Genomic DNA, 27,458 nt, shown 5'->3' with positions numbered 1-27,458 from the left:
GTGCTGTGAAGAGCACTCCTAAATTTGGGGGGAAAGTAGGGTAAAGGTAGCTAACAGTGAGGATTCTCTTGTACAGGCCTCCTGGCTCTGCAGCAGAGGCATCCTCTCCTGAGGCCAATCTGATAGTTTAAAAAAATGGAAATTTCATTCACAAAAAAAGACAATGAATATAAGGTTGCAGCATTGATGGGTAAGCTAGGTGTATATTTTTCCAAACGATCATCTCTGGCAAGATTTCACTGCATGGGGTTTATGTTCTTTCGTGAACAGAGAGAATATTTTGAAAGAAGACATGGTCTGGCGTTCTTTAGAAGTTAAAATGTTCTGGAAGCATTATGTATTAATTAACAATGATACCTAAAAGTTCAGATTTTACAGAAACTAACCATCACAGTTAACTTTTGAAAGACAACTTTCAGTGTAAAAAAAAAATATTTGCAAAAAACCCACAAGGTTTGTGCCTATAAATGTATGGCTGATTCATACATCAAGAAAGCAACACAATGGTGCTATTTCTCCTCTGAGTATGTTTCTAAACTTAAGCCTATGTCAGAGGGCTTCTTAAAAGTTTTTATCAAAACAAGCCAACCAAAAAACAAATAAACCAAACCCCATACGTAGCCATTCACAAAAGTTGGAAAATTAGTTCATAAATCAAGACAGCAATGGCCGAGTGCACCACCTATTTACTGACGTCTCACTTAAAGCTATCCAAAGGACCAAAGACTTAAGCCCAAGTAAATAAATGGTGCAATACTTTCTACTTTAGTCTGAAAATATATAGTTGCTTCTCTACAGTGGTAGTTAGGGTAATTATTTGTTTCAGTGGCATGTTGTGGTACTGCACCCTTAATCTTTACTTCATTAAAACTTTTTTTTTTTTGGTGGGGGGAGGGACAATATACTGAAATCAAGAGAAAGTTTTTTGCAAACTAGGAATTAGATTATTTTGTTTATCAATACACCAGAAAACAGGTGATTTTCTTCTAAATGCTGGTGCCTTTGAAGCTGTGTTGCAAAACTTTTAAAACCAAAAAAAATCTGAACTTTTGAGATCTGGAAAAATGAACTCACTCAAAACTTCCTTTGTGTTTTGTAAACTTACATGCTTGCACGCTTACTCTTTTCAATACCTCTTATGCTATTTGATGTTTAGGATGGCTTTGGAGGGAATTGGATAAGTTTTTTTTCCCAAAGGGAAAATCAAATAGATGGCACTTCACCAATGGCAATTTCAAGGGAGGCCAAAGACTGGTTTAACAGGTTTTGCAGAATCTGCCTTGCAAGAGTACTGCGTGAGAAAGCCTCAACTGCCACAATGGAGCAGGCTCCACCCAATATTATCAGTTCCTCCCATGCATGAGCACTGAATCTTACTGGGGGCTTCAAAAGAAAACAAAATCCTAGAGTTGTAAACATGCAATTCCATGAATGGGAAGGTGAGCAACTGCTTCTTTTTCAGTGGGGAAACTTTTTGCTCAGTAAAATATTTTACGTCTTGAATTTTCAGACAATAAGGAAGACTTACATATTCGATTGCTAAACTCCATCACATTTATACTTGTCACTGGCATTGAATTTTCATATGCTGCTGGACCTCTCACTACACCAGATCTAGTATGGTTAAGAAAACAAGATGTCACAATTTAAATTGATACACCAAATCCCTTGTTTATTTGAGTAGACTGTGCAAGTTTACTTAGCAGGAATTACTGGTGAGAGGTGGTGGATTCCTACGGGTGGATTCCCAGTGCTTATTTTGATCATGTATCTGTGTGAAAGCTTATATAGCTTAAAGTCTAAACTGCGTGAAAGCTGAGTGAATCAGTCTCAAAGTATGATCTCTAAACACAAGGACATATCACCAAACCTATACTATACAGTACATTTGTCTCCTAAATATGCTCTAGCCATATCCCTTTGCAAAGTCTTCCAGGACAACTTAATTCCCTGAAATTTATAGAAATGAATGTTTTTATAGGTACATGTCTATGTTACGTGTCAAGATAGTTTGGTTGTGGAGGAAGGATTATTGAACAAAAGCCTAAATATTTTTGTCTGAAATTTAAGTTGTCCTTTCTCCATGTTCAGTATAAAAATGTGATGAACCCTCTTCTAATTCCCAACTCTGTCTCAGGGTGGTGCTTGCCAAAAAGTACAACTGTTCTTCAAATGGGTTCTTGTAACTTTAATTATTTAACAGCTTACAAAGCACAATTATATATAGTGACAAAGCTACAATGAATGTGGCTTTGCTATGATACAAAATGAGATTATTAAAGTTTCACATAGCAATTTAGTGGGAAAAAAAATCACAATTTATACAGTAGAACCATCAAGCAGTACATCTGTAATGCCCAAGGATTAAATACCACAGAATAGCATACACCTGCTCCATTATATTTTTCATACCAGGCATTTAAAAACATGTATATATTGCATTGGTAAACAGGCCAAAAAAAATCAAATTATTTAATAATGCTGACCTTGAAAATGTTTCAAAGAAGATACATACAATATACGGTTCAATCATGATGTGGATTGGATTTACATAACATTGGAAAGCTTTCTGTAATTTATGTAAGAAACAGCTGTATACGTAAATAAGTTAATCAGTACAAAGATTGTATTTTTTCCATAGCTGCTGAACTGCATTGTTAGGCAAATTGCAATTATTTTGGAGATTATCAAGTCATCAGTGAAGTTATGTCAGAAAACTTCCTTATGGTCAAGAAGAGCGAGTAAGCTTTTCCAACAGTATTAATTTTGTTTTTAAGCTTAAAGTAAAAGGAGGTAGTGTGGTAAGGTTCAACCCAATTCTGTTGATGCCTGATATATGTGCAAGTGGCCGATGGGTCATCTTGTAATGAGATACTTGGATGGGATCCATTTCCATTAGAATGTGTGTATAAGACATCATCATCTGGTCCCCAGGTTTAACATCTTCCCTTTTGTCATACCTGTAAGGAGTATGCAGTGGATTTATTTGCATTCTTTTCAGAACATACTAAACTTCTGCTAGTTATCCTGCACAGACATGTACTATCAAAAACAACATAAAAGGAATAAAAAGATTCTCAGTCTAATTCTCATCATATACTTCATTATGTGAGCCACAGAAACAAGTGCTAATGTTCAAAGGAAGTCAAACATTGCATTAGCAACTCTTCCTGCTGCTACTTTGGTAGTCCATAGAGATCTGTGAGCTGCTCATAGCATATTTCCTCTCTGCCCCTCTATTTGAAAGCTGTGGAGAAAAGATTTACTGTGAGGCCTGTGATTTGCAGGGGAGGGGGAGTGGACTGGCTTTCATTAGGATCTGATTATGTGGGTTTGACTTATTAGGCTGCAGAAGGGGCAGTCCCCCATTGCTGGCAGGCAGTTGCAGTGGGGGTCCAACATCATGATGGTGCTGAGTCATCATCTCTTCTCCCCCCGCCAATAAAACAAGAAGGATTTCCTACTGGTTAGGGCTCTAGTGTAGAACTTGGGAGTCCCTGGGTTCCATTCCCTGCTCTGCCACAGGCTTCCTGTGTGACCGTGGGACCAGAGTTTCAAAGGTATTTAGGTGCCTGAAGATGCAGATCGGTACTTGGCATGGTTTATAGAAATGCCTATGCATGCAAAATGCCTAACCTGCCAAGATACTTCTGTAAATTACACTAGGGTCCAGATCTTCAAAGACATTTAGATACCTAACTCTCAGTGAAATCAACAGGAGTTAGGTGCCTACATACTGCCTATCTGCATCTTTAGACACCTAAATACCTTTGGCCATCTGGCACTTGTTGCTTCGTCCCTTAGTTCCCCATCTGTAAAACAGAGATGACAGCCCAACTGCATAGGGCTATTGGGAAGATAAATACATTAAAGGGGGACAGATAGAAACATAGCATGCCCATGAAAATATAATAGCTCTAAGGGAATGCTATTTTCTTAAGTAAATGAGTCAGGTTAAATCATAGCCTTCATGAGACTGTGTACCATGTTGCATTAGGTTCCACGTAGTGGGAAGATAAGAAATATTTATATTTTCACATTATATGTGTATATTTCCATTGTACATAAATGATTCATAAAGATAAATCCTTTTAGCTAATTTCTAAAGTTATGTTTAAGTTATCAATTTGCTTCCCTTCTGTAATTAGAGTTCCCACTTCTATACCTTGCAACCATGGTGCAAGGAAGAAGGAATGAAGAAACTTCCTTACGTGTCAACTTGTATGTCCACCAATCCTTCACATCTAAGCAATTTCTTCCCTGGTGGGATCCGAAGGTTACTCTAAAGTTGCCAGCAAAAGGAAGGGCCTTAATTCCAGAACGAAAGCTTCCAAAACTCTTTAACACTAAAACTCAGCTCTGATCAATCTAAGTTAGTTTTGACATGAAATAAACAGCTTCATCTTTGCTGAGGCTGAATCAAATTAATGAACATTGAGCTGATGAGAAAAACTGACAGGAAATACATTTGTCCTCTAGCAACTGCTTGTCCCTCAGTATTCACCTCTGAGATGCAACTCACAGTGATGGAGAAGTCAAGAGGGGCAAGGATAACAAAAGTTAATAGAAACAGAACCTTCATTCCAGCAAAATCCCATTAAGAACACTAAGTTCAAAGATGGTGCCACAGCATGAAGCACATTCCGCAGAATCCCAAGAAGCCTGTAAATATACTGTGTAATGGTACACTAATGTATGCAAACTACATATTTATCGTCTCTCCTAAGAAACCACCGTTTCGGGACTAAGCAGGTTAAGGACTATCAGATCCAGCTGCCATTTGAGATGGCACATCTGGTCAGGCTGGTGGAGAGAACATGACATCTGGCCAACAGCCTTGCCAGTTCCAATCCCATAGTCTCCCTCTGGGCTAGTAAAGGAGCTATCATTAGGATGCAAGCTTTCCTGAATATTATTACAGTATTTTAAAATAATACCTTATGCTCATACAGCACCTTTCATCCTGTTTCAAAGAGTTCATGCTAATGGAGGAAAGGCAAACAAGATTATAGACCCATCCAGTTTTAGAATCTACATAAAGTTTCTTTCAGTCGCTCTTTGAAGGCAGATAATGGAATTCCTGCATTTGTCTTGGGGCAAATAGAATATCTGGGCATGCCACTTCAAAACACTTCTAGTTATACACTGCAGTTATCCTGATGAATCATCAGTCTGCTTAGCCACTCCATCCATAAATCTGATTATCCCTTTATGTGTACAGTCTGTGAAGACAGCAAATTATTTTCTACCCATCTGCAGGGCTCTTGCTTCCTCATGCCAGAGGGAAGGTCTGGTACTACCCTGATTCTTTGCATTATTGTGCTGTGTGATGAGAACCTGGTGCCTGTGTGTATGATCGTCAGCTGCTGTTTATCCCTGACCTCTCTTATGTTGATCCTTATGATGAATCAGCCTTTCCTTGAGGCACCTTTCAGATGAGCAAAGATAACAGTGAGTGACAAACTGCCCCTCCATATCAGGCTGCAAGACCACGGAACATCTGTCAGAGTGACAAAATGCTATTACTTTCTTTTTTCCATCACATTACGGCCTCACATTCTATGCTGCACCACCAGTGGGAAGCAAAAACTGGTTAAAAGCCATCAAAATTAGGCATCATATACAGAAAATGTAAAATAGTCCAAAGTACGTTCAGTAAAGTAGCTTGCTGAATAAACAGGAATTGGGGCACTCTAGCTACCATATCTGTCTTACCACATGGGGGGGGGGACGACATTGTACAATTATTTCTGACAGTTCATGATTTAGAGCTTCCTCCAGATTCCAACATGTGAAGAGCAGTCCGACATTAGAGTTGAACAGTTGTGAGGAAACGTTCCCACTAACATATTCAGTATTGTAATTAGATTGAGAAAAAGTAGCAACAATAAGTGGTGCCAAACTGGCTAACTTCTGCACTCCTGACAAAAGCTAATTGGTTCTTCCTTCTCATTTTCCCTCCTCCCTGACTCCAAAAACCATGAGTTCTCAGATCACCTCAAGAACTAAATTACAACTCCCGCAGCCCCCATTAGCCTGGAACGGTGAACCGCGGCCAGTGGGAGCTGCGATCAGCGGAACCTGCGGACGCTGCAGGTAAACAAAGCGTCCTGGCCTGCCAGCGGATTTCCCTACGGGCTGCGTGCCAAAGGTTGCCGATCCCTGCTCTATATGATGGAAGGGATATTCCACATAACTAAGGCTATATTTGAACATGCAAATACCGGAACATTTTGTCACATTTTTTCAATTTAAGGTATTTGCCACTGTTCTTAAAAATTAGGATAAAAGGTTATTTACACTCTACTGTCATCAGTTGAAAAGTGATGGACTACTACAACGTGTTTTGAAAGATCCAGTGAAGTAAAGATGGATTTTGAGGGTTATCCAGGACACATTTTTATCCAGTCACACCAAAGGTAGTTGAGTTTAATAAGCTAAGAGATTTTTTGATTTTCCCTCTTGTGTCTTTAAATTATCTCTTTAAATTATCTCTTGTGACTTTAAATTTAAATTAAATTGTTTAAGTATAAATTAAGGTGTACTTAAACAATAAATGGGCCAAGAAAAACAGAAAACAAAAAGCTTCACAGACGTTCCATGTTTGGTAGAGAATTCTTACAGACTTCACTAAAATTCCCTGAAGATTTGGATTGCCCCTGATCATGACTTAATACACACACTGTGTAAGAATCAGTGTCCATCCGGTTTGCCAGCATGCATGCACACAAGAAGGAAAAACAATGTTTACTGTCTTGACAAAAACTCCTTGCTCATGGCATACCTCCAATTCGAGTTGACTTCCAAAAATCGAGAAACTCCAGTCTGTGCAGCAGCCACATCAATATGGACAGAGACATCTAAAACAAAAACAATACTATTTCAAAATGCTTCTAACTACAGTACACCTGTAAGTGACGAATAAGCTACGTAACCATAAAGATACGTGTAAATATTCCAAAATAAACAATATCTAATGTATTTATGAGAAATGTACAGCAAAGAATCCTCAAAACGGAAGTTAGATGAACACTACTTAACATTCGAACCAACTTTACATACCTGCTGTTGAAGGCACCAACTCATGTAATTTCTGTATTGCAACTCCTCCAGGGTAGTTGAAATGTGAAATATATAATGATGTTCCTGAATAAGCAGCATTAATTAGGAGATGTGTCATAACCAACAGCGATCCGAGTTTATATAGCCAGGATTTTTTGTAGTTATGCAAACTGTTAAGAGGTAAAAAAACCAGAATGAAAATTCGCTGTTGATCTTGCCTTTACATTCTGTAAGTAGTTACTGGGGCAGAACATTTTAACAATAAAAGGTTTCACTGCTGGACAAAAGCAAGAGTGAGGATGATTGCACGTTCTATTATATTAACTAAAAAATTATAAACACTGTATTTCTTTCCCTCAATTCTAAAGGAATTATTTTGAATGACAAATTAATAGTTACAATTACAACAAATAATAAAATATTCATAACATAACACTTTTAACACTTCCGTGTTTTTAACCTTTAGCTATAGAAATAAACATACAATTCTCAAAAGCACTTTGGAATTTCACTTTAATTTGTTTATCTAAACAACTAAATTCAGTTCTTTAAGATAAACATTATAGTTAAATGTACCTAATTAATTAGCACTAAGGAGTTTCCTGAGTAAAGTAATAAACAGTACAACTATTCACTGGAGTGTGCCCCTTTCTCTTGTGGGTGAAATTAACTGAATTATACCACTACGCTGGGGTACAACTTGCTGCAGATATCTACTTATAACTTTCATTAATTGGAGTCACACATTCATCAAGGAGAACAAAAACCTGTATTTATACAGCATATACAATAAGATTTCTAATAAATCATTTTAATGATAGTCAGACAATAGCGATCCCACTTTATTTATAGTGTTGTAACAGTTCTGGCCTTAACTGATGACTTATTTAATAAATAATCTTTTAACTATCTGGTTACAAGGCTAGGACTATGGGCCAAATTCTGGAACTGTAACAAAGCTTTCCCAAACAGGTGCACATATGTATTGCAAAGAGAGTGCTAAACCAGTGGCTCTCAAACTTTTTTCATTTGCGGACCCCTACAAATTTTCGAATGGAGGTGCAGAACCCTTTGGAAATTTTGAATGGAGGAGAGATCTATTGCCTGTATATATAGTTGAATTCTGTTCCATCAGTTTTCAGTCCAAGTCTTTTGCGGACCCCTTAAATATAGTCCACAGACCCCCAGGGGTCCACAGACAGCAGGTTGAGAACCATTGTGCTAAACTACTTCCATTTTCTGGCTGGCAGCAAGCAACCCAAAGCACAGCCCTGCCCCCCACCTTACTCCTGCTGGGTGCCCAAATAACATGTTCCTGGGGCATTGCTAGGTTAGAAGAAGCATGCTCATAAAAGAGTGGCCCATGCCCCATAGTCCAATCCTCGTGCACTCCACTGTGACTCTTGCTATGGAGAACCTTCAGAGCTTTGTGCTGAGCTAGTATAGGGCAGCCAACTTCCAACCTGTGCTGCCACTGCTGGCCACAGCAGTTCAGGTACAGAATCTGGCCCAATCACCACCTGCGTACGTGCCCTCCTTTGGCTAGCACATTACATTTAATCTCTCTTTCTCCTCTAAGTGATAAAAGAACTGACCAGCATCTTGTAAGCTACTAACAAGTTTGAACTGAGAATAATCTTTTCAAGAAGCATTACTCTGAACTTACATTCGTGTGCAACCTTTGGCAGCCACTATGTTGAAGACGGGGAAAGTGTATATGATAAACCGCAGCTCTTTATGTGGGAGAAAAGAATACAAAAAAATAAAACCCAGCGTTGGCAGAATTAATACCCGAGTCCTTTTGTCTGCTGCACCTAGAGGCACAAATATAATGCTGCATCCCAAAGCACGAGGCAGGGCTGAATAGAAATACCACAAGAAGGGAGAAGTCTTTAAGATGAAAAGGGAGTTAAGGATGTTATTGTTATCAGCAAATATTTGGGTTAAAGTAACTTTATCCTTTCAGATGTTCTGCAAAACTTTTTTAAGTATGCAATAAATTTATTTAGTTTACAGCTATCACATTGTTCCAAATTACTCATATACTGAACTTCTAAATAAGACAGTTTAGTCATTTCTGAAAATTTTGTTTTCTTCACTTAAGTTTTGCAGTCATCTACAGAGCTGGTTGAAAAATAGGAAAAAAAAGGGTAATGAAAAATTTTGTAGAAACGTTTTTTCCCAGAATTTTGAGGAACTTGATTTTTTTTTTTTTTACCAGCTTCCATGTAAAGAAATAAGCAAATGAAGGCATGTTTCAGTGGTCCATTAATATATCCTTGGAAATGCTATGGGCCTTCATTCCCCTCAAGCATTCAGGTACCAAGACAATGAACATGGTACAAAAACCTATAAAGCAGCATATAGGCATATATTAATGAACCACTGTCTACAAATACACAGCTAAATGCAATTACAACAGGGATCCTGAATTTAAAGTCTTTTTTTAAGGATTATAAGAAAAATAAAAGAAGAAAGGAAGGGTACTGGGAAAAACATTAATTTGGTAATTTGAAAACATCTTTTTTCTTTTTTTTAAAGTTTCCTGGACTTTACAGCTTCCCTTCTCCCTCACCCTTTGTGGTCAACTGCCCTTGCAATTGCAGTCGGTGACCCACTGGTCTTTTCCCACTCTCTTCCTATTGCAAACACTATGCTGGGAATGTTAAACAGAAAGACAAAGAGAATTAAGAAGTGGGTAGCAAGTCAAACTGTTGCCGAAAAAGGGAGCTGGATTCAAGGGGACAGAGAGATAAAATGCACTCTCATGAAAAGCCCTCTTCTCTTTTCAAGGTTAGAGGCAATGAGGTAAGAGAGGAGGAGTCAAGGGGTGATTTTGAAATCGGGCCCTTAGCAGTAAATACAAAAAGGAAAGGGCAAATTGTAGAGGTTTTGTAAAGGAATAACTGCCAGGGGTGGTGGTGAGTTGAATATAGCACCAAGGCTGTGACTACATAGGAAAAGTTGTACCCTTAAAATATATATATATCCGGGTTGTTCCACTGGTGCCACCAGCAGCAGAAGCTACAGCGTAGATGGGATTCAGACATTTTTGCAACTGGATCATCTAACCCTACTCTTAGCCACTGCCTGTATTACAGCTGCAACCGCTGTTGCCACCACTGCACTAATGGGGAACGATGAATTCTGTTTTTGCCAGTGTAGATGCAGCACCAAGGCCCTGGTGACAGGGAGGACAGTGGAATTCACAACCAAGAGGGAGAGAAGAGTGAACGATAAGGCAGTGAAGAGACTGAAGGACAATGCAGGATTGCACAAGGAGCTTGATCCTGTGCCCCTGGAAGTCAATGGAAAAGCTTCCTTTGACTTTAATGGGGGCAGGAGCAGGCACCAAGAGGAAGACAGGAGAGAGGTATGTCTTGGAACTGGACCCCACAAGGTAAATTTCAACTGAATTCTGTCATTGATGCCAAACATTTCAATCATGTCACAGCTGAGTCCCATGAATAAATCAGTACAAATATTTGGCTTAGCTGACATAAGGCCATGTCTTTATTTTCCTATATATATTTAAAGGATACTCCCCAGTTTGAACTTTTATTTAAAACTGTATTATACCAAAGGACTTTCCCCTCCGGCCATAGAAGCTGCCTCCAAAATACGGAGTCCACAGCAACTGTTAGTCCTAGAAGAAAAAAAAAATATCTAAGACTGAGGAGCTCATCCAAGCTGAACATTTGCCTAAGAGATGAACATAGACTGGGACACCCTATGAGCCTGATCTAATGCCAGTTAAACCAATGGGAGCCAGATCAGGCTCTGGGTCTCGTGCTGACATAGAAATGTGACAGGTGATTGCACAGTTTGCATTTCATTGTAGAAATCACAGGCACAATTAGAGAGAGACTCATACTGTGGTCTTCCTCTATGTCCAGTGTGAACAATAGTCTGGACTGTTGATCAGGAAGGATGTGAAGCAGGGAGTGGCTTCTCTCTGTTAGCATCCTCCACCTCACAGTGCCGGAGTAAGTGAATGCTGATGTGCTCAGAATTATCTTCCACTGCTTCTCCTCTCAATGCTTTAACACCCTCCCCCCGCCCCTAAAAAGCAAATGTATTGATGCAACCACCATCAGGCAGACTCTGAGAGCATGCTTTTTAAGGGAGTCGTGTTGTCCATGAGGAGGCTCAGTGGGTCTACATATGCTCCAGGCCTCCACAGATGGCTTGAGACCCAGGAGATTTCACAGTTTGTCTGCAGTGACCAACACCTAATCTATTAAAGTTAAAGAAATGAAATAATAAAAGATGGGAACATAGCATGTACCAGGCAATTCAAGTATCCCTAGAACCTGATTTGTGTAAACCTCCCTCCTTCCATCTTCCTCAATATCATCTTGTGTCACATCACATTACATCTCATTCCTGGTCTGAGTTCACTACTCACGGTGGCAGATCTCAGGCCATTTGATGGTAATGATGGCCAACCCCCCTGAACGTTGTGAGTGGGAAACTCCATCTCATCTTACCATAATAGTGCACTCTAGGAAACGTTGCAAGTTGAAACATGCAGCATTTTCTAGCCCCCACACAAGTTCCTTCTGTGTAGAAGACGATATGGTCCTAAGGTTTTTGCTAAATATCCTGCATTTCTCCCAGAGTAAAATTTCACCAATTTAATGAATACATTAGCTTTCTTGTGGTGAAAACAGAGGAAATTTACTCTTAATTTTCACTTTTTATTCAGTAAGTTTTACTGCAGGCATATTTTTAAATAAAAGAAGACCTTAGAAAAAGAGGAAATAGTAGATATTAAATTCAATGAAAAAAAGGAGCATTTACCCAACCAAACAACGCCAGCAGCAACAGCATGGGAAAGCATCTTTAAAATGGAGATTCTTTTACTTAATAATGTCACCAGAAGCATGAGGCCCAAGAAGATACAGAGCTCTGATCTGAAGACAATAATTGCCAGTGCTGAGAACCAAATAAATGGTCCGTGCTTTTGCTGTATCCAAGATGTAAGTGCCAAGAGAACTGTAAAAAGATATAAAGACACTGTATTAACCACCGGACATCTTTAAGGTTTTTTTAATTCAAGTATCTCCTCTATTTTGGGCCCTATTCAGTATTCCTACTGCAGCAAAGCTTTGCCAGAGAAAGGTATGCAGAATAGGGCCCTTTGTAAAGTACTCTAGTTTGATGCACTAGCTAACTAGGAACGGGTGTATCACAAAGGAAAGAGTCTGGAATCCCTCCCCCGGGAGTATATTTAATGAGTGACATGAACAACTCTACTTGTGACAGGGTACTGAAAGCTTTTCTGAATCTAAGTGGTATGGTTATTACTATTATAATTTATTCTGTGACAGCCAGTGTGCTTGTTATTCTCATGACCTGTGTGTACCTTGCATTAATGCTAATGGCACTCAGATCCAAGCATCAAGAAAATGTACCCTGCGTCTCCTAAGAACAAGGAAATATGAACACATTTGGGTGGCTAGTTGCACATGTGTCACATCTCTATATACTATTGGTTCTCTACTTTTTTTCATAGTGTAGGCCACATCCTAACAAAGATCATATTGAGCACCAGTTGCGATCACAAAGCATCCATGTGGAAATTACAGCAATTGCTTATATGAAAGAGTAATAGTAGAAAAGTATTTTAGTAGTCTCAATACCTTGTACAGTGCTTTGAAAAGGTTATCGCTGTGCAACAGTCACTTGATGATTCAATGTGTTTTTATTCTGTTCTATATAGGTTCTTATACTGCCCTCATCTGAGTACCTTCCAGTAGTGCATTAAGGGACACAAGTAATATCTGCCACATGTGACTGGTTGTTTCTCCCATCCTCTCTCCAGGGGGAGAACTGTATGTGCAGTGGAATCTTCTGGTTTGGGGGATTTTTTATTTTTCAGATGCATTTAGATCAGGTCAAAGAAGAGCATATTGCACTTAGAGAGGGAGGTGGTGAGGTTTCTGATGGTCCTTATTTCGGAAGGGAGTTCATTGCATAGTCTCAGACTGTCCTCTGAGGTAGCTCTGTCTCCTGCACAGACTAGCTTTACCTTTACTACAGATTTTTAAATCGCAAGAATGTCCAGAGGCTGTGCAATGGCCACGTGTTTTAGAAATAAAATAAATGTAGTCAAATCTCTACTTAATCAAAGTCACTACTAGGTAAACTCCCTATATATTCAGCTTAAATACAACTTCAGTTTAGCGAATTATTTTAACACGTATGATATAAAACATAGAACCACAGTTCTCCAGACTCCTTGCCACACAGTCCAGTCATCAAGCATATATACATTAACTTGGTCTGACTACATTTATTTGTCCATGTGCACTCACTATCAATAACGTTAGAAATAATTTCAAAATGTATATGACATCCTCAAAATAAATGCTTACCAACAGGAAGTGCAAACATATTGGGAAGTGTTCGAGTGCAATAAAACATTAGATGAAACTGAGTAACAGTTATTAGACAGAAGATCGTCGATACAGTTGATCCAAACTGCTTTCTGACTTCTTTCTTTAACTTCCATAGTGCATAAATCACACTAAGCCCCAGACTTCCTCGGACTTTTGTGAAGAAAAAAAATTAAGATAAGAAAGCAATGTCAGGTTGCTTATTGATGTAGGCAACAACAAAGAGGAATGTTAAGAAATATTAAATTACTATTGCACAAATACGAAGAAAATATTAAGTAGTGCAATATTTAAAAGATGGGGTAAGGAGTGTATAAAGAAACAGGCAAATTATGTTACAATACAATATTTTAGATCAGACTTAAAAGAATAAAGTAGCCAAGGTAGTGTTTTCAGTGCAATCCATCCTTGTTTGGTTGTGACTCAGTATCGCAGGGGCTGAGTTCTCTGAATGATGTTACGTGGGGTGGTGTAGCAGGGTGGTCTGCCCCTTTAAGGGCCTGCGGAGCCAAGGAGCAGCAAGCCCTGGCCAAAGGAGAAGCCCAGAAGACAGGTGCTGAGAATGACCAAATCCAGCTAAGAAGCAGCCAATGATTGGCGCTGATTCCCAGCAGGAAGATATAAGTGAGGAGCCAGCTCTGTCAGAGAAGGAGAGCCAGGAGAGACAAACACTTCCCTGGTCCCCAGCCCCCAGGGTGTGTGTGTGTGTATGTGTGGCTGACTGTTTTGTCCCCAAGCAGTTGGACAGACCCACCAGACTACTGGTAGATACTAGTATGTCTAAATAGAACACATTGTGTCCATAAAAACTTGGATGTGAATTCTGAATTCCCTTCCACCATCCCCTCAGTTTTCTGTTAGAACTCTGTTACTTTAGTATAACTTTCTTTGTGTTGGTTACCTGGTAAAAAAAGGATGGTGGAACTTTTAAGTTAGCATTAAGTTAAATAACTCAAGTCTTGCAAGTTCACTTGTAAAATAAACATACTACCATATTCTCCAGCATTGATCCAAAACACTATACCTTAGAACAGTGTTACAGACCAGTACTGCAGAATACATCACTATTCAAGATCTCCTTTCAGACCTGATTTAAAGTTCATACCTATCAGTTGTGAGTAAAACTTGGACATTTGCAACCTAGACAGCACGAATATAGCTGGGCTGGAAAGCGCAGCAATAAAGACTGGTCCAAGAAACGTTCTTGGGACAACTCCAGGAAACTCATGATGGTCGTACTGCAAAGAAAAGAAAGGCTCAGTATGACAGGCAAGCTAGAAATAATGTCTAAGAACAGATGAATGTAGCAGAACTAGACAAATAATGCTCTTATGCTTCATGTTGCATTTGTGCTGGTCAAGAGAGAGATGGGTTATCTTGGACAGACCATAAATAATAATGTCCTCTTTCCTATTCACCTTCTCCAAGTCCAGTCTGTGGTACACAATGTCATGGATGGCTTGGAGGTTGAAGCTCTCCTCCACTTTTGTAAATGGACAGACAGTTAAATATGCAAAGGCCACAGCAATGATCAGCAACAGCAGGAGTGATTGTCCACTTGAGCTCCTCTTCTCAGCCATGCTGGACATGAAATCCACATATCGTCTATTATCAGAGATCAAAACTGACAGAGGGGAAAAAATGAAATTATATTAACATCATGACAATGTGCCTACAAAGGGAAAAGGAGAGACTAATGCATTTCAATAAAATATGAAGGGAAAGACAATGCTACTGTACATGTAGCCTACTGCATGACTAACAGATCAAGTAATCAATCAGGTTTTCATATATACTAACAAAGTGAAGTATCTTGCCAAGAGCATACTCAGCCAGTGTTCCATGATTTGCACTGACTGCCTGAAGTTTAAGGTTTTGTCTTTACTCTATAAAGTCTTAATGTCTTATGCTTTACCGTAAAAGACAACATCTCTCCACATAGCATACTGCCACCACAAACATAAAAGAGAAGGAGCTAGTGGCACAGTGTTTTCTGTGCGGGTCCCATATCTTTGTAACTTGCCCCTCCCTGTGGTGTGAAATAGCCTGACTTTAATAATTGTATGCAGTGTTGCTGTAGCCATGTCGGTCCAAGGATATTAGAGAGACAAGGTGGGTGAGGTCATATCTTTTATTGGACCAACTTCTGTTGGTGACAGAGACAAACTGATTTCTGAGGCAGTTTCAGTAAAAACAGTCCAGATGTTTACAAGAACAAACTTTGGGCAAAACAATATATTTTCCCCATGTTTAAAAAATTCTTACAACTGAAGCTCATCCTGGTGCCAGGAATGTGCCTTTTGCTGTTCTCATGAAAATCCACCCAAATTTACCCAAGTTATGCAGCTCTAAAAATCATAATTCACCCATGCTCAGTAGGGAGATGTTAGAGGGTGGTAGTTAAATTCTCTGCAAATTCTGTCGGCAGACATCATGTTCCTCCCCCCAAACACATCCTACGTGCTGGCTAGGCTGCATATGTTCCATCCCCACAGCGCAACTCAGGAACAGTGGCGTAGTGGAGCTGGAATGCACCAGCATGGTGTTCTGGCTCAGTGCACCACCCCTTACAGAGTGGGGGCAGAGTTAGAGCAGCATGAGGCGGGGTTAAAGGATCAGGCTGGTGCGGAGACACGGCAGTTTAGGACTACACCGTTGGTGATGACACTCGGAATGTGAGTGCTGAGCACAACTTTCTTTGTAATTGCTCCCCCTGCTTGCCATGGGCCACTGTGGTGCCATACACTGGAACTGTGAGCAAGGAGTCTCTCTATTATGTGCTCTCAATGCCCCCCTCCCACCCCGATAGCACCCAGGCAGTATAGAGAAGGAGGTAACTTAACTGGAATGTAGAAGGGTGAAGAGCAGAGGGGAGACCAACACAGGAGCCAAAAGGAAGACTGGGACAGGGACCAGACAGAACGAAGGGCAGAAATAGAAGGGATCAGAGGTATAATGGTCTGTAACTACTAGAATATGTACACCTTGAGAACCTAGAGTTGATCCCAGGATTCTTGAGTCTCACCATTCCCCTGCTGTCAGCAAATACCTGTGAAACCCACTGGCAAAGTATGTGTCTCATCTACCTCTACTGTTTGGCCCATGGAGAGAATGACAACCTACTACCAATTACTGTGTTACCCCCAGAGGTCTGTACTGGAAAACTAAAGGTTCCAACACCGTTGATAATACATCCAGACGTCAGTTTGGTTTTACAAAAAGGAATTTTTTTCCATTTTTCTTGGTTTGTAACTTTTGGCACTGCCACATATTAGCAACAATGCCAGTCTGAAGCCTGGGTAAAAAAGGAGGGTTCTGCAGTTAGGTTTGCTACCCATTCGGTAAAACCTTAATGCAACTGAAACAATTCAGTCCAACAGAAATTTGAGTAAGTAGAGATGGAGGTCAAAACCCACGTATGAGAGTTATCAGTGAAAGCCAAAAGAAAGCTGAGATCTCAAGATATTGAATCCTGATAACCAAATCTGTAACCTGAATAGGCATGTATATACTTTATATAGTACAGGAAAGTTGGCACAGGTCACACAAGAAATGAAAAGGTACCATGTGAACACAGTGTCAGTGAGACAAGATGGGCAGGGAGTGGCAAGATAGTGTTTGGAGCTACAATGTTATATTCAGGAAGATGAATGCACAAAAGAGGTGTATAAATTATGCTGAATAACATCACAGTGAAGACCCTCTGGTTTGTGAGCCAGTGAACAACAGATTAACAAAAGCTAGACTATAAATAAAACATAGCAAATGTACAACAATCGAAGTATGCACCAACAAACACAGCAGGTGGCAGTGAAAAGGACCCATTCTATGAGCAGGTGTGTGGTGGGCTGTATAGACCCCACACCAGGGACGGGCAAACTTTTTGGCCTGAGGGCCTCATTGGGTTTCTGAAATTGTACGGTGGGCCAGTTAGGGGAGGCTGTGCCTCCCCGAACAGCCAGGTATGGCCCGGCCCCCGCCCCCTATCCTATGCTTCTCGCCCCCTGACGGCCCTCCCAGGACTCCTGCCCCATCCAACCCACTCTGTTCCCTGATGGCCCCCCAGGGACCCCTGCTCTCTGACGGCCCCCCCTGCTCTCTGTCCCCTTAACGCCCCCAGACCCCCCACCCCTAACTGCCCCCTGCCGCCCCATCCAACCCCCGCCCCTTCCTGACTGCCCCCCAGGGACCCCTGCCCCATCCAACCACCCCTTCTCCCTGACAGCCCCCAGACTCCTGCCCCAACTGCCCCCGTGCCCCATCCAACCCCCCGGCTCCTTCCTGACTGCCCCCCCCCCAGAACCCGCCTGACCCATCCAACCACCCCTTCTCCCTGATCGCCCCTAGACCCCCCCCGCCCCTAACTGCCCTCTGCCGCCCCATCCAACCCCCACTCTCCTTCCAGACTCCCCCCCCCCCGGGACTCCTGCCCCATCCCCCACCCCTGCTCCCTGTCCCCTGACTGCCCCCCGCCACCCCATCCAACCCCTCCTCTCCTTCCTGACTGCCCCCTGGGACCCCTGCCCTCATTCAACCCCCCTGTTCCCTGCCCTCTGACTGCACCGACCCCTATCCACATCCCTGACCACATCTCTGACCACCCCCCGAACTCTCCTGCCCTCTATCCAACCCCCCTGCTCCCTGCCCCCTTACCGCGTTGCCTGGAGCACCGCCGGCTGGTGGCGCGGCTGCACCAAGACAGGCAGCCACGCCAGGCAGCACAAAGCACTGGGTCAGGCTGGGCTCTACAGCTGCGCTGCCCCAGGAGCTCACAGCCCCGTCGCCCAGAGCATTGCACCGGTGGCGGCGCAGTGAGCTGAGGCTGCGGGGGAGGGGAACAGTGGGGGAGGGGCCGGGGACGAGCCTCCCATGCCAGGAGCTCAGGGGCCAGGCAGGACAGTCCCGTAGGCCGGATGTGGCCTGCGGGCCATAGTTTTCCCACCTCTGCCCCACACTGATAAGGAAGGCACACCCTATGTGCAGGATTAACCCTCCCACGCCACCCCTGTCAATCCTGAATGATAAGGAGGAGGCCAATAAAAAGGAGAAAACTGCAAGCAGCTATGGAGGTAAGATCATCCTGAACAGAAAACTGCTGGAGCAATTCCTGAAGACACAAGGGGAACTCCCATCCTGGAGATATCCACCCCCAGTTCTAAGGGGAGTACAGTGAACTCTCAGGGTAAGCCTGACAGAGTGATCCTGATTTCAGTAGCCCAGCCAGACGGACTTGTCAAAAACTGCTAAACAGACTGTCCTGCAATAAGATGGTATTGTCTGCCTTTTTCCCTGTGAGTTGGGTCAGTGAAGAAGATATTCTCGGGTGTACTGCTGAGACATTTAATTTTCATTTTGATCCCCCATCAGAAGAAATTTAAGAAAGCCCACAAAGGGTAGGGTCCCCCTTTGCAAGGATTAGGAAACTGGAACCTGTGTATAAGCCACGCAGCATAGATAACTGGGCATCACCAGGGTCTCCCACCATCTGCAAGCTGCACCAAGTATCGGATGACATGCCTATTCATGACATCAAGCTAATGACAGGCAACTTCAATGCACAAATCAGCAACACCTGTACTGGATGGAAAGAAATAATGGGCACAGCAGCGGCAGGCATCCAAACTGATAATGGTGAATGGCTCTTGAATCTCTGTGGCACAAAAACGATAAAAATCTCTTCCAGCAGAAGAGGATTCAAAAGCTCACACTCAGATCATCAGAGAATGCAACTATCAAACAGACAGACCATGTGTGTATATCTAAGAGATGGGCATCTTCCTGGAGGGATGTCAAAGTCAGCAGAGAAGCAGATGTTGGCTCAGATCATTATCTTTGAATGGCCACATTACAACTTAGACTCAAAAACCCCACAAAAATGGAAACAAGAATGTTATAGCAATAAAGAAGTTCCAGGACAAAAAAACAAAGATCAATTTCCAGATTGCACTTAACTGTTCTACTGTTTCAGGACCAGACTGATGAAAGTCTGGAAGACACATGGCCAAACTGGAAGAAGATGGTAGTTGAGACAACAGAGAAAGTAGCAGGCCAGCGAAGGGGGCAGAAGAAAGATGGCTGGATTACACCTGGAACATGGGAAGCAACTGATGAGCTAAAAGCTCTGAAGGCCAAAAAGGAACAGTGCAAGACACAGGCAGAACTCTTAGAGGTGGATGCAAGATACAGAGAAAAGGATAAAAAAAAAATTAAAAAATTTAAAGAACAGATGCAGACAAGATAGAATTGCCTGGGTTCAGGAGAAGACTATAAGGCAGCAATAGCAGCACAGAGGGGAGATTTCAAGTAGCTCTATAGAATAGTGAAAGACATCTCAGGAAGAACCAGACAGACACAGCTCTGAAAGACAGGAGACAAGCTAACCAAGAGTACCCGAGGGAGGAAAGAGAAAGCAAGGAAGACCAAGGAAGAACTGGCAGAAGACAGTAACAGAGGATACTGAATGCGCTGGCATCACTTGAGAAGTACCACAGCTAGTGAGTGACTGTAATGAATGGAGGAACTGGACAGCCTGATGTGTCATAGGCACAGGAGGAACTAAGGTAAGGTTTGTTTAAAACTTAAGAAATTTACATTCTTTTACCATAGTTGTGTCAAAAGTTGCAAACTTAAGCACTTAAAAGTTAGGAAATGCCAGTATTAAGGTTGCTTATGAATCCTAAATTTGCCCCCTCCCCCCCGGATGCATGTGCATTATAATACAGCCTTTAATTACTGATCATACACTACTTTTTTTTCCCCACAGGACACCAAAAACAATGAGGAACACACAATTAGTGACTACCTTTGAAAAGTTTGCTTTAAGTGACCTGCCTGGCATCACATAGGAGCTCTGTGGCAGAGGCAGGGAGAGAATCAAATTATCCAGGGTTCCGTTCAACTGCCTTAACCACGAGACCATCCTTTCTCTTCCTGCAGTCTCCTGCCTTATTCACTACAAGCCTTCCAACTTCTAAAACAAATGAGTCAGTGGTCCTACAGACCTTCATTCACTACGTAACCTTGATTTCTACTCAAAGCACTGTCCACAATGCACTGGATGGGAGCAGAGGTCCTGTAGAAAAAAATAGACAGTGATCATGTAATTAAAGACTGCATACCCATCAGTGACCTGAGTTAGGATTGCCTATACAATCTTAACTTTTGAGTGCTTGGTTTTGCAACATTAAAATTTTAACAAAAAGATTTTCTTTTTTTTTTATTTGACTCTAAGTGCGTTCAGAATTAGGAGGCTGCAAGGAAGGTACATCCCTTTGGGATTTGCCACAATAAGGCAAATCCTTAATTCCTTGAGCTGTGTCAGCTGCTTTGACAATGTGTTTTGAAGGTGGCCTTAAAAGTATTTTTAAACTTAGAAGGCCTATACCAGGCTTTTTTTTTTCCTTCAGGGAGGGGATGGCTTCATTACAAAGTGAGGTGATGTAGTACACATCATAGTAGTCTTTCTAGGTTTTAACATCTCTTGAGTTCGGGGCAATCAAAGGAAGAAGGCTGTAATTCTGGACTGCAAATCTGAGGAGAAAACTTGTTAAGATTTCTATAGACAATGGTGGTAACCAGGTTATCAAAATATTAGGGCTGTTGATTAATCGCAGTTAACTCACGCGATTAACTCAAAAATTTAATCACGATTAACTGCACTGTTAAACAACAGAATACCAATTGAAATTTATTAAATATTTTTAAATATATTGATTTCTATTACAACACAGAATACAAGGTGTACAGTTCTCACTTTATATTATCTTTTATTACAAATATTTGCACTGTAAAAAATGATAAAAGAAATAGTATTTTTCAATTCACCTCATACAAGTACTGTAGTGCAATCTCCTTATCGTGAAAGTGTAACTTACAAATGCAGGTTTTTTTGTTACATAACTTCACTCAAAAACAAAACAATGTATAACTTTAGAGCCTACAAGTCCACTCAGTCCTACTTCTTGTTCAGCCAGTCGCTAAGACAAACAAGCTTGTTTACATTTACAGGAGATACTGTTGCTGGCTTTTTATTAACAATCTCACATGAAAGTGAGAACAGCCATTCGCATGGCACTTTTGTAGCCAGCGTTGCAAGATATTTATATGCCAGCTATGCTAACCGTTCATATGCCCCTTCATGCTTCTGCCACCATTCCAGAGGACATGCTTCCATGCCGATGATGCTCATTAAAAAAATGATGTGTCAATTAAATATGTGACTGAACTCCTTGGGGGAGAATTGTATGACTCCTGTTCTGTTTTACCCGCATTCTGCCATATATTTCATGTTATAGCAGTCTCAGATGATGACTCAGCATGTTCTTTTTTAGAACACTTTATCAGTAGATTTGACAAAATGCAAAGAAGGTATCAATGTGAGATTTCTAAAAATAGCTACAGGACTCAACCCAAGGTTTAAGAATATGAAGTGCAATCCAAAGTCTGAGAGGGACGAGTTGTGGAGCTTGCTTTCAGGTAATAAGGTCCCCTGGGGATGGATCTGGGTGCTATTTTGTCAAGTTATGTGGGGAGTGTCTAACCTGACATTCCTGATGGTATTGGTGCTTTACCAGCGACTCCGAAATAGACTGGGTAAATTAAAATTGGTATATTTGACCTGGCGGGTTAGGGAACCCCTAGGGTCAAAAGGAGGGACTGAAGGGTTAAAATCCTTTGCTGATGTAATAACCTGGTATATGGATTTGTGTACAGGCCCAAAGTCCAGAGTTTGGTCAAGAGGTCAGAGGCCTAGCAAATAGCGATTAGCTAAGAGAAAGTAGAATAACCAAAGATAACTTCGCTTTTGCTAAGATATGCCTGGTCAGCAAAACGCCAGAGGTTGGGGGCAATAATTGTGCCTTATTCAAAGTTGCAAATAGAACAAAGCCCTGTTTCTGTTGTGTTAGTTTCTTCTGTAGAAAGATGTTCTTCCCACACATCCAACCTTGAGTTTATGAAAGGTTCAAGCATTTCAGTATAAGATATGGCCTCCTCCCATCTCCCTTTCCCAGGGACCAATGCCTGCCTTAAAACACAAATGAACAACTTGAAAGACAATCTTTATTGCCACATACTTTCACTGTTTCTTTGCTTTTACCCTTGGATATGTATCCGTTGGACAATCAAAGAAGCTACTTCATTCCTACAGACCCCAAATCAGAATTCAATATATATATTTTATACTAATACATTTATTAAAGTACTAATTAAATGTTAAATGTTAATTTGTCAATTTAAGACCATGGGCAGACCATTATGTAACCTTTGACCATTGGTTACTGTGCTATTATGTCTTGCTGCTAGACCTATCTGGGGGTGTGGGACTGCCTACCCTGTCACTTTCCCCTGCCCATGGAAAATCCATTTATTCCATTGTAATCAATTGATTGACAGTGTCTCTGAGCCTAATAAGCAAGGTGACACTCCATCAGTGCTGTAAGTAATAAACTCCTGTGCTTGACTTCTACACGGTGTGGATTTATGTCCTTCAGCATCTGACTCAGATGATGAAAATTAACATGCGTTGGTCCACTCTGCTTTGGATAATTATCGAGCAGAACCCGACATCAGCATGGACGCATGTCCTCTGGAACGGTGGTTGAAGCATGAAGGGACATATGAATCTTCATTTGCAGCTGCCACGTAAATATCTTGTGACACCAGCTACAACAGTGCCATGAGAACACCTATTCTCACTGTCAGGTGACGTAAACAAGAAGCGGGCAGCATTATCTCCTGCAAATTGTAACCAGACTTGTTTGTCTGAGCAATTGGCTGAAAAAGAATTAGGACTGAGTGGACTTGTAGGCTCTAAAGTTTTACATTGTTTTGTTTTTTAATGCAGTTTATATTTTGTACATAATTCGACATTTGTAAGTTCAACTTTCCCGATAAAGAGACTGCACTACAGTACTTGTATTAGGTGAACTGAAAAATACTATTTCTTTTGTTTTTTACACTGCAAATATTTGCAACCAAAATAAATATAAAGTGAGACTGTACATTTTGCATTCTGTGTTGTAATAGAAATCAATTTATTTTAAATGTAGGAAACATCAAAAAATTTAAATAAACGGTATCATGTTATTGTTTAACAGCATGATTCATTGCATGATTAATTTTTTTAATCGCTTGACAGCCCTAAAAAATATCCTGAAATATTTTGTTATTTCTAATAAATGTTAACACAATCCACGATTATTATGTCATTTCATAACCTTTTGGGAATGCCTTCCAGAAGGTGTTAGAGCCAATCAGTGCAGTTTTCCTTTAAAGGAAGGGTATCTGACAGAATGAATGGCTTCAGAGATATGATTACAAATATACTGTTTATAGTTTAACGCTGTGAGATGCGTGACGTGAATATTTATACCTACGTTGTCAAAAGACAAACTTTTGTCAAATTTTTACCCTGGTTTAATTTTAAACGCATGGCCTGTAGCCAGGGCTGGTGCAACCACTAGGCGAACTAGGCAGTTGCCTAGGGTGCCAAATGGTTAGGGGTGCCAAAAAGCGGTGCCCTGGCTCAGCAGGGAGGAGCTGCCTTCCGGAGGCACTGGAGAGCCAGAGCGTTGGCTTGTGGGGGCTGCGAACCCCAGCCATGGAGGAGCCGGCGCGCCGCAGGGGGGCAGCAGCCCTGCAAACGCGGTGGCGCCACTAGCGGGGAGTATCCGCGTCCCCCACCCCTCCTGCCCAGGCTGCGGCCCAGCACCCCCTCTTCCTCAGGGGGCACCTGCAGGCTATAGCAGATGCTTACGGGTGGTAGCCCCTGGGCATCCCCCGTCACCACACTCGGGCTCTGTGGCGCCCGGGAGTGTGAGCCACTGCCCCTCCCACCGCCTCAGCACTCTGTGGGGGAGGGGCTGTGCGCGCGGCAGCGTGTTCTGCCTCCACGTGGAGCCAGTGTCTGACCGGCATGGGCATGGTAAGGGGAGTCCCAGCCGGGGGGCAGTCAGGGAGCAGGGGGAAGGTTGGATGAGTCGGGAGTTCGGGGGGGGGGGGGAGAGGGGCTCGGAGCAGACAGGAGACAGGGAGTAGGGGGGGGTTAGATGGGTCGGGAGTTCTGGGGGCATGTCAGGGGGCGGGAAGTGGTTGGATGTGGCATGGGAGTTCCAGGGGTCTGTCTGGGTACGGGGCTGTGGATAAGGGTTGGGGCAGTCAGGGGACAGGTAGGGGGTAGAGTCCTAGGGGGGGCAGTTAGGGTGGGCGGGGGTATCAGGAGGGGGCAGTCAGGGGACAAGGAACAGGGAGGCTTAGGTAGGGGGTGGGGTTCTGGGGAGCAGTTAGGGGCAGGGATCCCAGGAGGGGGCAGTCAGGGGACAAGGAGAAGTGGAGGGGTGTTGGCGGTTCTGAGGGGGGTAGTCAGGGGGTAGGAAGTGGGAGGGAGTGGATGGGGGTGGGGCTAGGGCAGGGCTCTCCCCCCCGTCCTCTTTTTTGGTTGTTGAAATATGGTAACCCTAGGTGAGAGGGGAACCGGGGGTGCATGGGGGCTGGTGCCCTCATGCATCCGCTGCAGCCTGCAGGAGCCCCCCGGAGGAGTGGGGTGCCGGGCCGCAGCCTGGGCAGGAGGAGCGGGGGGGCAGCTGCGCCGCCGCCTTTGCAGGGCTGCTGCACCCCCGTGCCGCGTCCAGTGATGAGCTGCCAAAATCTTAACAATCGGTTCCCTCCTCACCCCATGAGGGGGTCGTTGCCCACCCCCGCCTTCCGGGACCCCTATCCCATCCACCCCCCTCCCCTGACTGCCCCCAGAACCGGGCAGGAGGGTCTCGTGGGCCACCGAAGCGGATGCCCACTCCACCCCTAAGAGCCAGAGGGACCTGCCGGTGGGCGAGGTAGGGAGTTCCGGCGGTGCTTACCTGGGGCAGCTCCCAGGAAGCATCCGGCAGGTCCCTCTGGCTCTTGGGGCAGGGTAGCCTAGCTAGGGGGGAAGCAGGGGGAGCGGCCACTCCCCCCACTGATCACATCAAAAGTGGCGCCTTAGGCGCCGACTCCGTGGGTGCTCTGGGGCTGAAGCACTCATTGGGAAAATTTGGTGGGTGCAGAGCACCCACTGGCAGCTCCCCACCCCACACCCGGCCCCAGCTAACCTCACCTCACCTCCGCTCCACCTCCTCCCCTGAACGCGCCGCCCCACTCTGTTTCTCCCCCTCCGCCCCTGGCTTCCTGTGAATCAGCTGTTCAGCAGCAAGCCTGGGAGGGCTGAGAAGCAAGTGGCGGCTTCACGCTCAGAGCCAGGGTGGCGGAGATGAGCTGGGGCGGGGAGTGGTTCCCTCAGCGCTCCCCGGGTTACCTGCTGCGGCGTGGGCGGCCCTCCTCATGTCCGTTCCCCCCGCCCCAGCTCACCTCCGCCTCCCTGGGCCTGAGTGCGAAACCGCCACTTGCTTCTCAGCCCGCCCCAGCTTCCCATGCAAACAGCTAATTCGCGGAAAGCCTAGGGAAGAACCAGAATAGGGCGGTGCGTTCAGGGGAGGAGGTGGAGCGGAGGTAAAATGGGGCTGGGGGCGGGGAGCTGCCAGTGGGTGCTCTGCACCCACCAAATTTTCCCCTTGGGTGCTCCAGCCCTGGAGCACCCATGGAGTTGGAGCCTAAGGCGCCACTTTTGGCCAGTTGTTAAATTTAGACGCCCTCCCTCACAGAACAACCAGTTCTAAAAGGGCTTCTAAATTTAACAACTGGTTGCAGCGAACCGGCTCCAGCTCACCACTGGCTGCGCCGGCTCCTCCATCGCTAGGGCTCGCCGCCGCCACAAGCGGGATGCTCTGGCTCTCCAGTGCCTCCGGAAGGCGGCTCCTCCCTGCCGAGCTGCTGCAGCAGCCCAAGCCCGGCAAAGCCAGTGAGTGGACTCGGGGCTGGGGCCGCCGGGGTGGGGTGGGGAGGGCTCGTGGGGGGGCTATGCAGGGGATGGGGAGTTCAGGGAGTGAGGAGGGAGAAACCTGGTCTGGGGAGCAGCCCCTGGGCACGGCTGGCCCCTAGGGTCTGTAAAGGCTCATTGGGATTTGCCCCTCAATGAACCAATGTGCGGTGGTGGGAAGCCGGGGGGGGGGGGGGGGCAAAGGTGGCAGTTTCACCTAGGGCGCAAAATATCCTTGCACCAGCCCTGCCTTTAGCTTAGATTCCCTACACTCTCCGCCCAGCTTCCTCAATGACCCAGTTCAGTCGCTCTCCCAGCTGGCAGGAGTGAGACATGTCCAGATGGGCCCCCCTCCCTGCACATTATTATTCCGGTGTGTGCATTCCTCCAGCAACCAGTGCTGTCGTACGGGAGCCCTGGCCTCTTCCACGCATTAGTGAAAACCTCACCCTGCTTCCACTGGGCAGCCCCAGCTGTCCCCGTGGGCGCCTCGCGAGCCGGGCAGCTCCGCTCAGTCCACTGCACAGCGCTGTGGGTAGGGGAGTCGGCGGGGCTCGCGCAGTGTCCCACAGCGACGTGCCTGCCACACGGTCACGCGAGGGCCGGTCACGCGTGGATAGGACAAGTCAAACGAATCCCCCTCATCCTCCCTGAGTCCCCTCCCGCCTCCCCTGGAGGCGCGGGCGTCCCGCGCGACGGGGCGCCCCCGGGGGAGAAGACTGAGGTGTGGAAGGGGTTGCAGGCTGGCCAGCCGCCCCTCACACTCCACCCCTAGCAGCCAGGAGCCAACCTGCCTCCGCAGCCGCCTGAACTCACCAGCTACAGCCCGTCAGCCACGTGGCCGCCTCCCACAGGGCGCAGGTGACCGCCTCAGATCACCTGACCGTACAAGAGGCTCCAGGCGACCATGTTGGATTCGGGCAAAGCACCCACTGCAGGCATACGGGCCCCTGGACGCGCAGCTTCTAACAGAAATGGGCGCCAGGTACGAGGTCGCTGCCTGGCTCCCGGCTGCCCGGACTCAAAATGGCCGCTGAGCGTGCAGCCGGCCCCGCCCCTTGCTCTTTCTCCTGCGGCTTCCTGCCCATCTCCGCCCCGGGCCTACACGTCCGTTCTCATTGGCCCCGAGCGTGGCGAGCTCTGAT

General features: G+C 44.3%; 1 protein-coding gene across 8 annotated transcripts; it reads right to left on the bottom strand.

Annotated features, from left to right (window-relative positions):
- Positions 1-2,173: 2,173 nt before the first annotated feature.
- Positions 2,174-27,340, bottom strand: ALG12 (ALG12 alpha-1,6-mannosyltransferase). 8 transcript variants are annotated; one of them, XM_037889057.1, is made up of 11 exons: positions 27,130-27,340; positions 20,465-20,535; positions 14,882-15,087; positions 14,569-14,701; positions 13,443-13,616; positions 11,866-12,060; positions 10,605-10,708; positions 8,729-8,952; positions 7,063-7,232; positions 6,785-6,860; positions 2,174-2,960 (listed from the first exon to the last, which is right to left on the bottom strand). In XM_037889057.1, the coding sequence occupies exons 3-11, from the start codon at positions 15,050-15,052 to the stop codon at positions 2,729-2,731; spliced, it is 1,479 nt and encodes a 492-aa protein (XP_037744985.1). In that variant the 5' UTR covers positions 15,053-15,087; positions 20,465-20,535; positions 27,130-27,340; the 3' UTR covers positions 2,174-2,728. The 8 variants fall into 8 exon arrangements, with proteins under 8 accessions (XP_037744985.1, XP_043406813.1, XP_037744983.1 ...); XM_043550878.1 differs by lacking the exon at positions 10,605-10,708 and having other exon boundaries at positions 8,729-8,795; XM_037889055.2 differs by lacking the exon at positions 20,465-20,535 and having other exon boundaries at positions 27,130-27,339.
- Between the last annotated feature and the right edge of the window lie 118 nt (positions 27,341-27,458).

Source organism: Chelonia mydas, chromosome 1, assembly GCF_015237465.2.
Source record: "Chelonia mydas isolate rCheMyd1 chromosome 1, rCheMyd1.pri.v2, whole genome shotgun sequence".
In the NCBI taxonomy this organism is placed as follows: domain Eukaryota; kingdom Metazoa; phylum Chordata; order Testudines; family Cheloniidae; genus Chelonia; species Chelonia mydas.
This window is presented reverse-complemented; position numbering and strand designations above follow the sequence as displayed.

Excerpts from the sequence above, each read along its gene's own strand:
- ALG12 (XM_037889054.2), bottom strand. The coding sequence starts at position 25,869 with ATGGGAAGCTGGGGCGGGCTGAGAAGCAAGTGGCGGTTTCGCACTCAG. Across the intron at positions 15,088-25,805 it reads TCAGGCCCAGGGAGGCGGAG|TTTTGATCTCTGATAATAGA; the intron begins GTGAGCTGGGGC and ends CCCCTCTGTCAG. Across the intron at positions 7,233-8,728 it reads GCCAAAGGTTGCACACGAAT|TTTGCATAACTACAAAAAAT; the intron begins GTAAGTTCAGAG and ends ACCTCTTAACAG.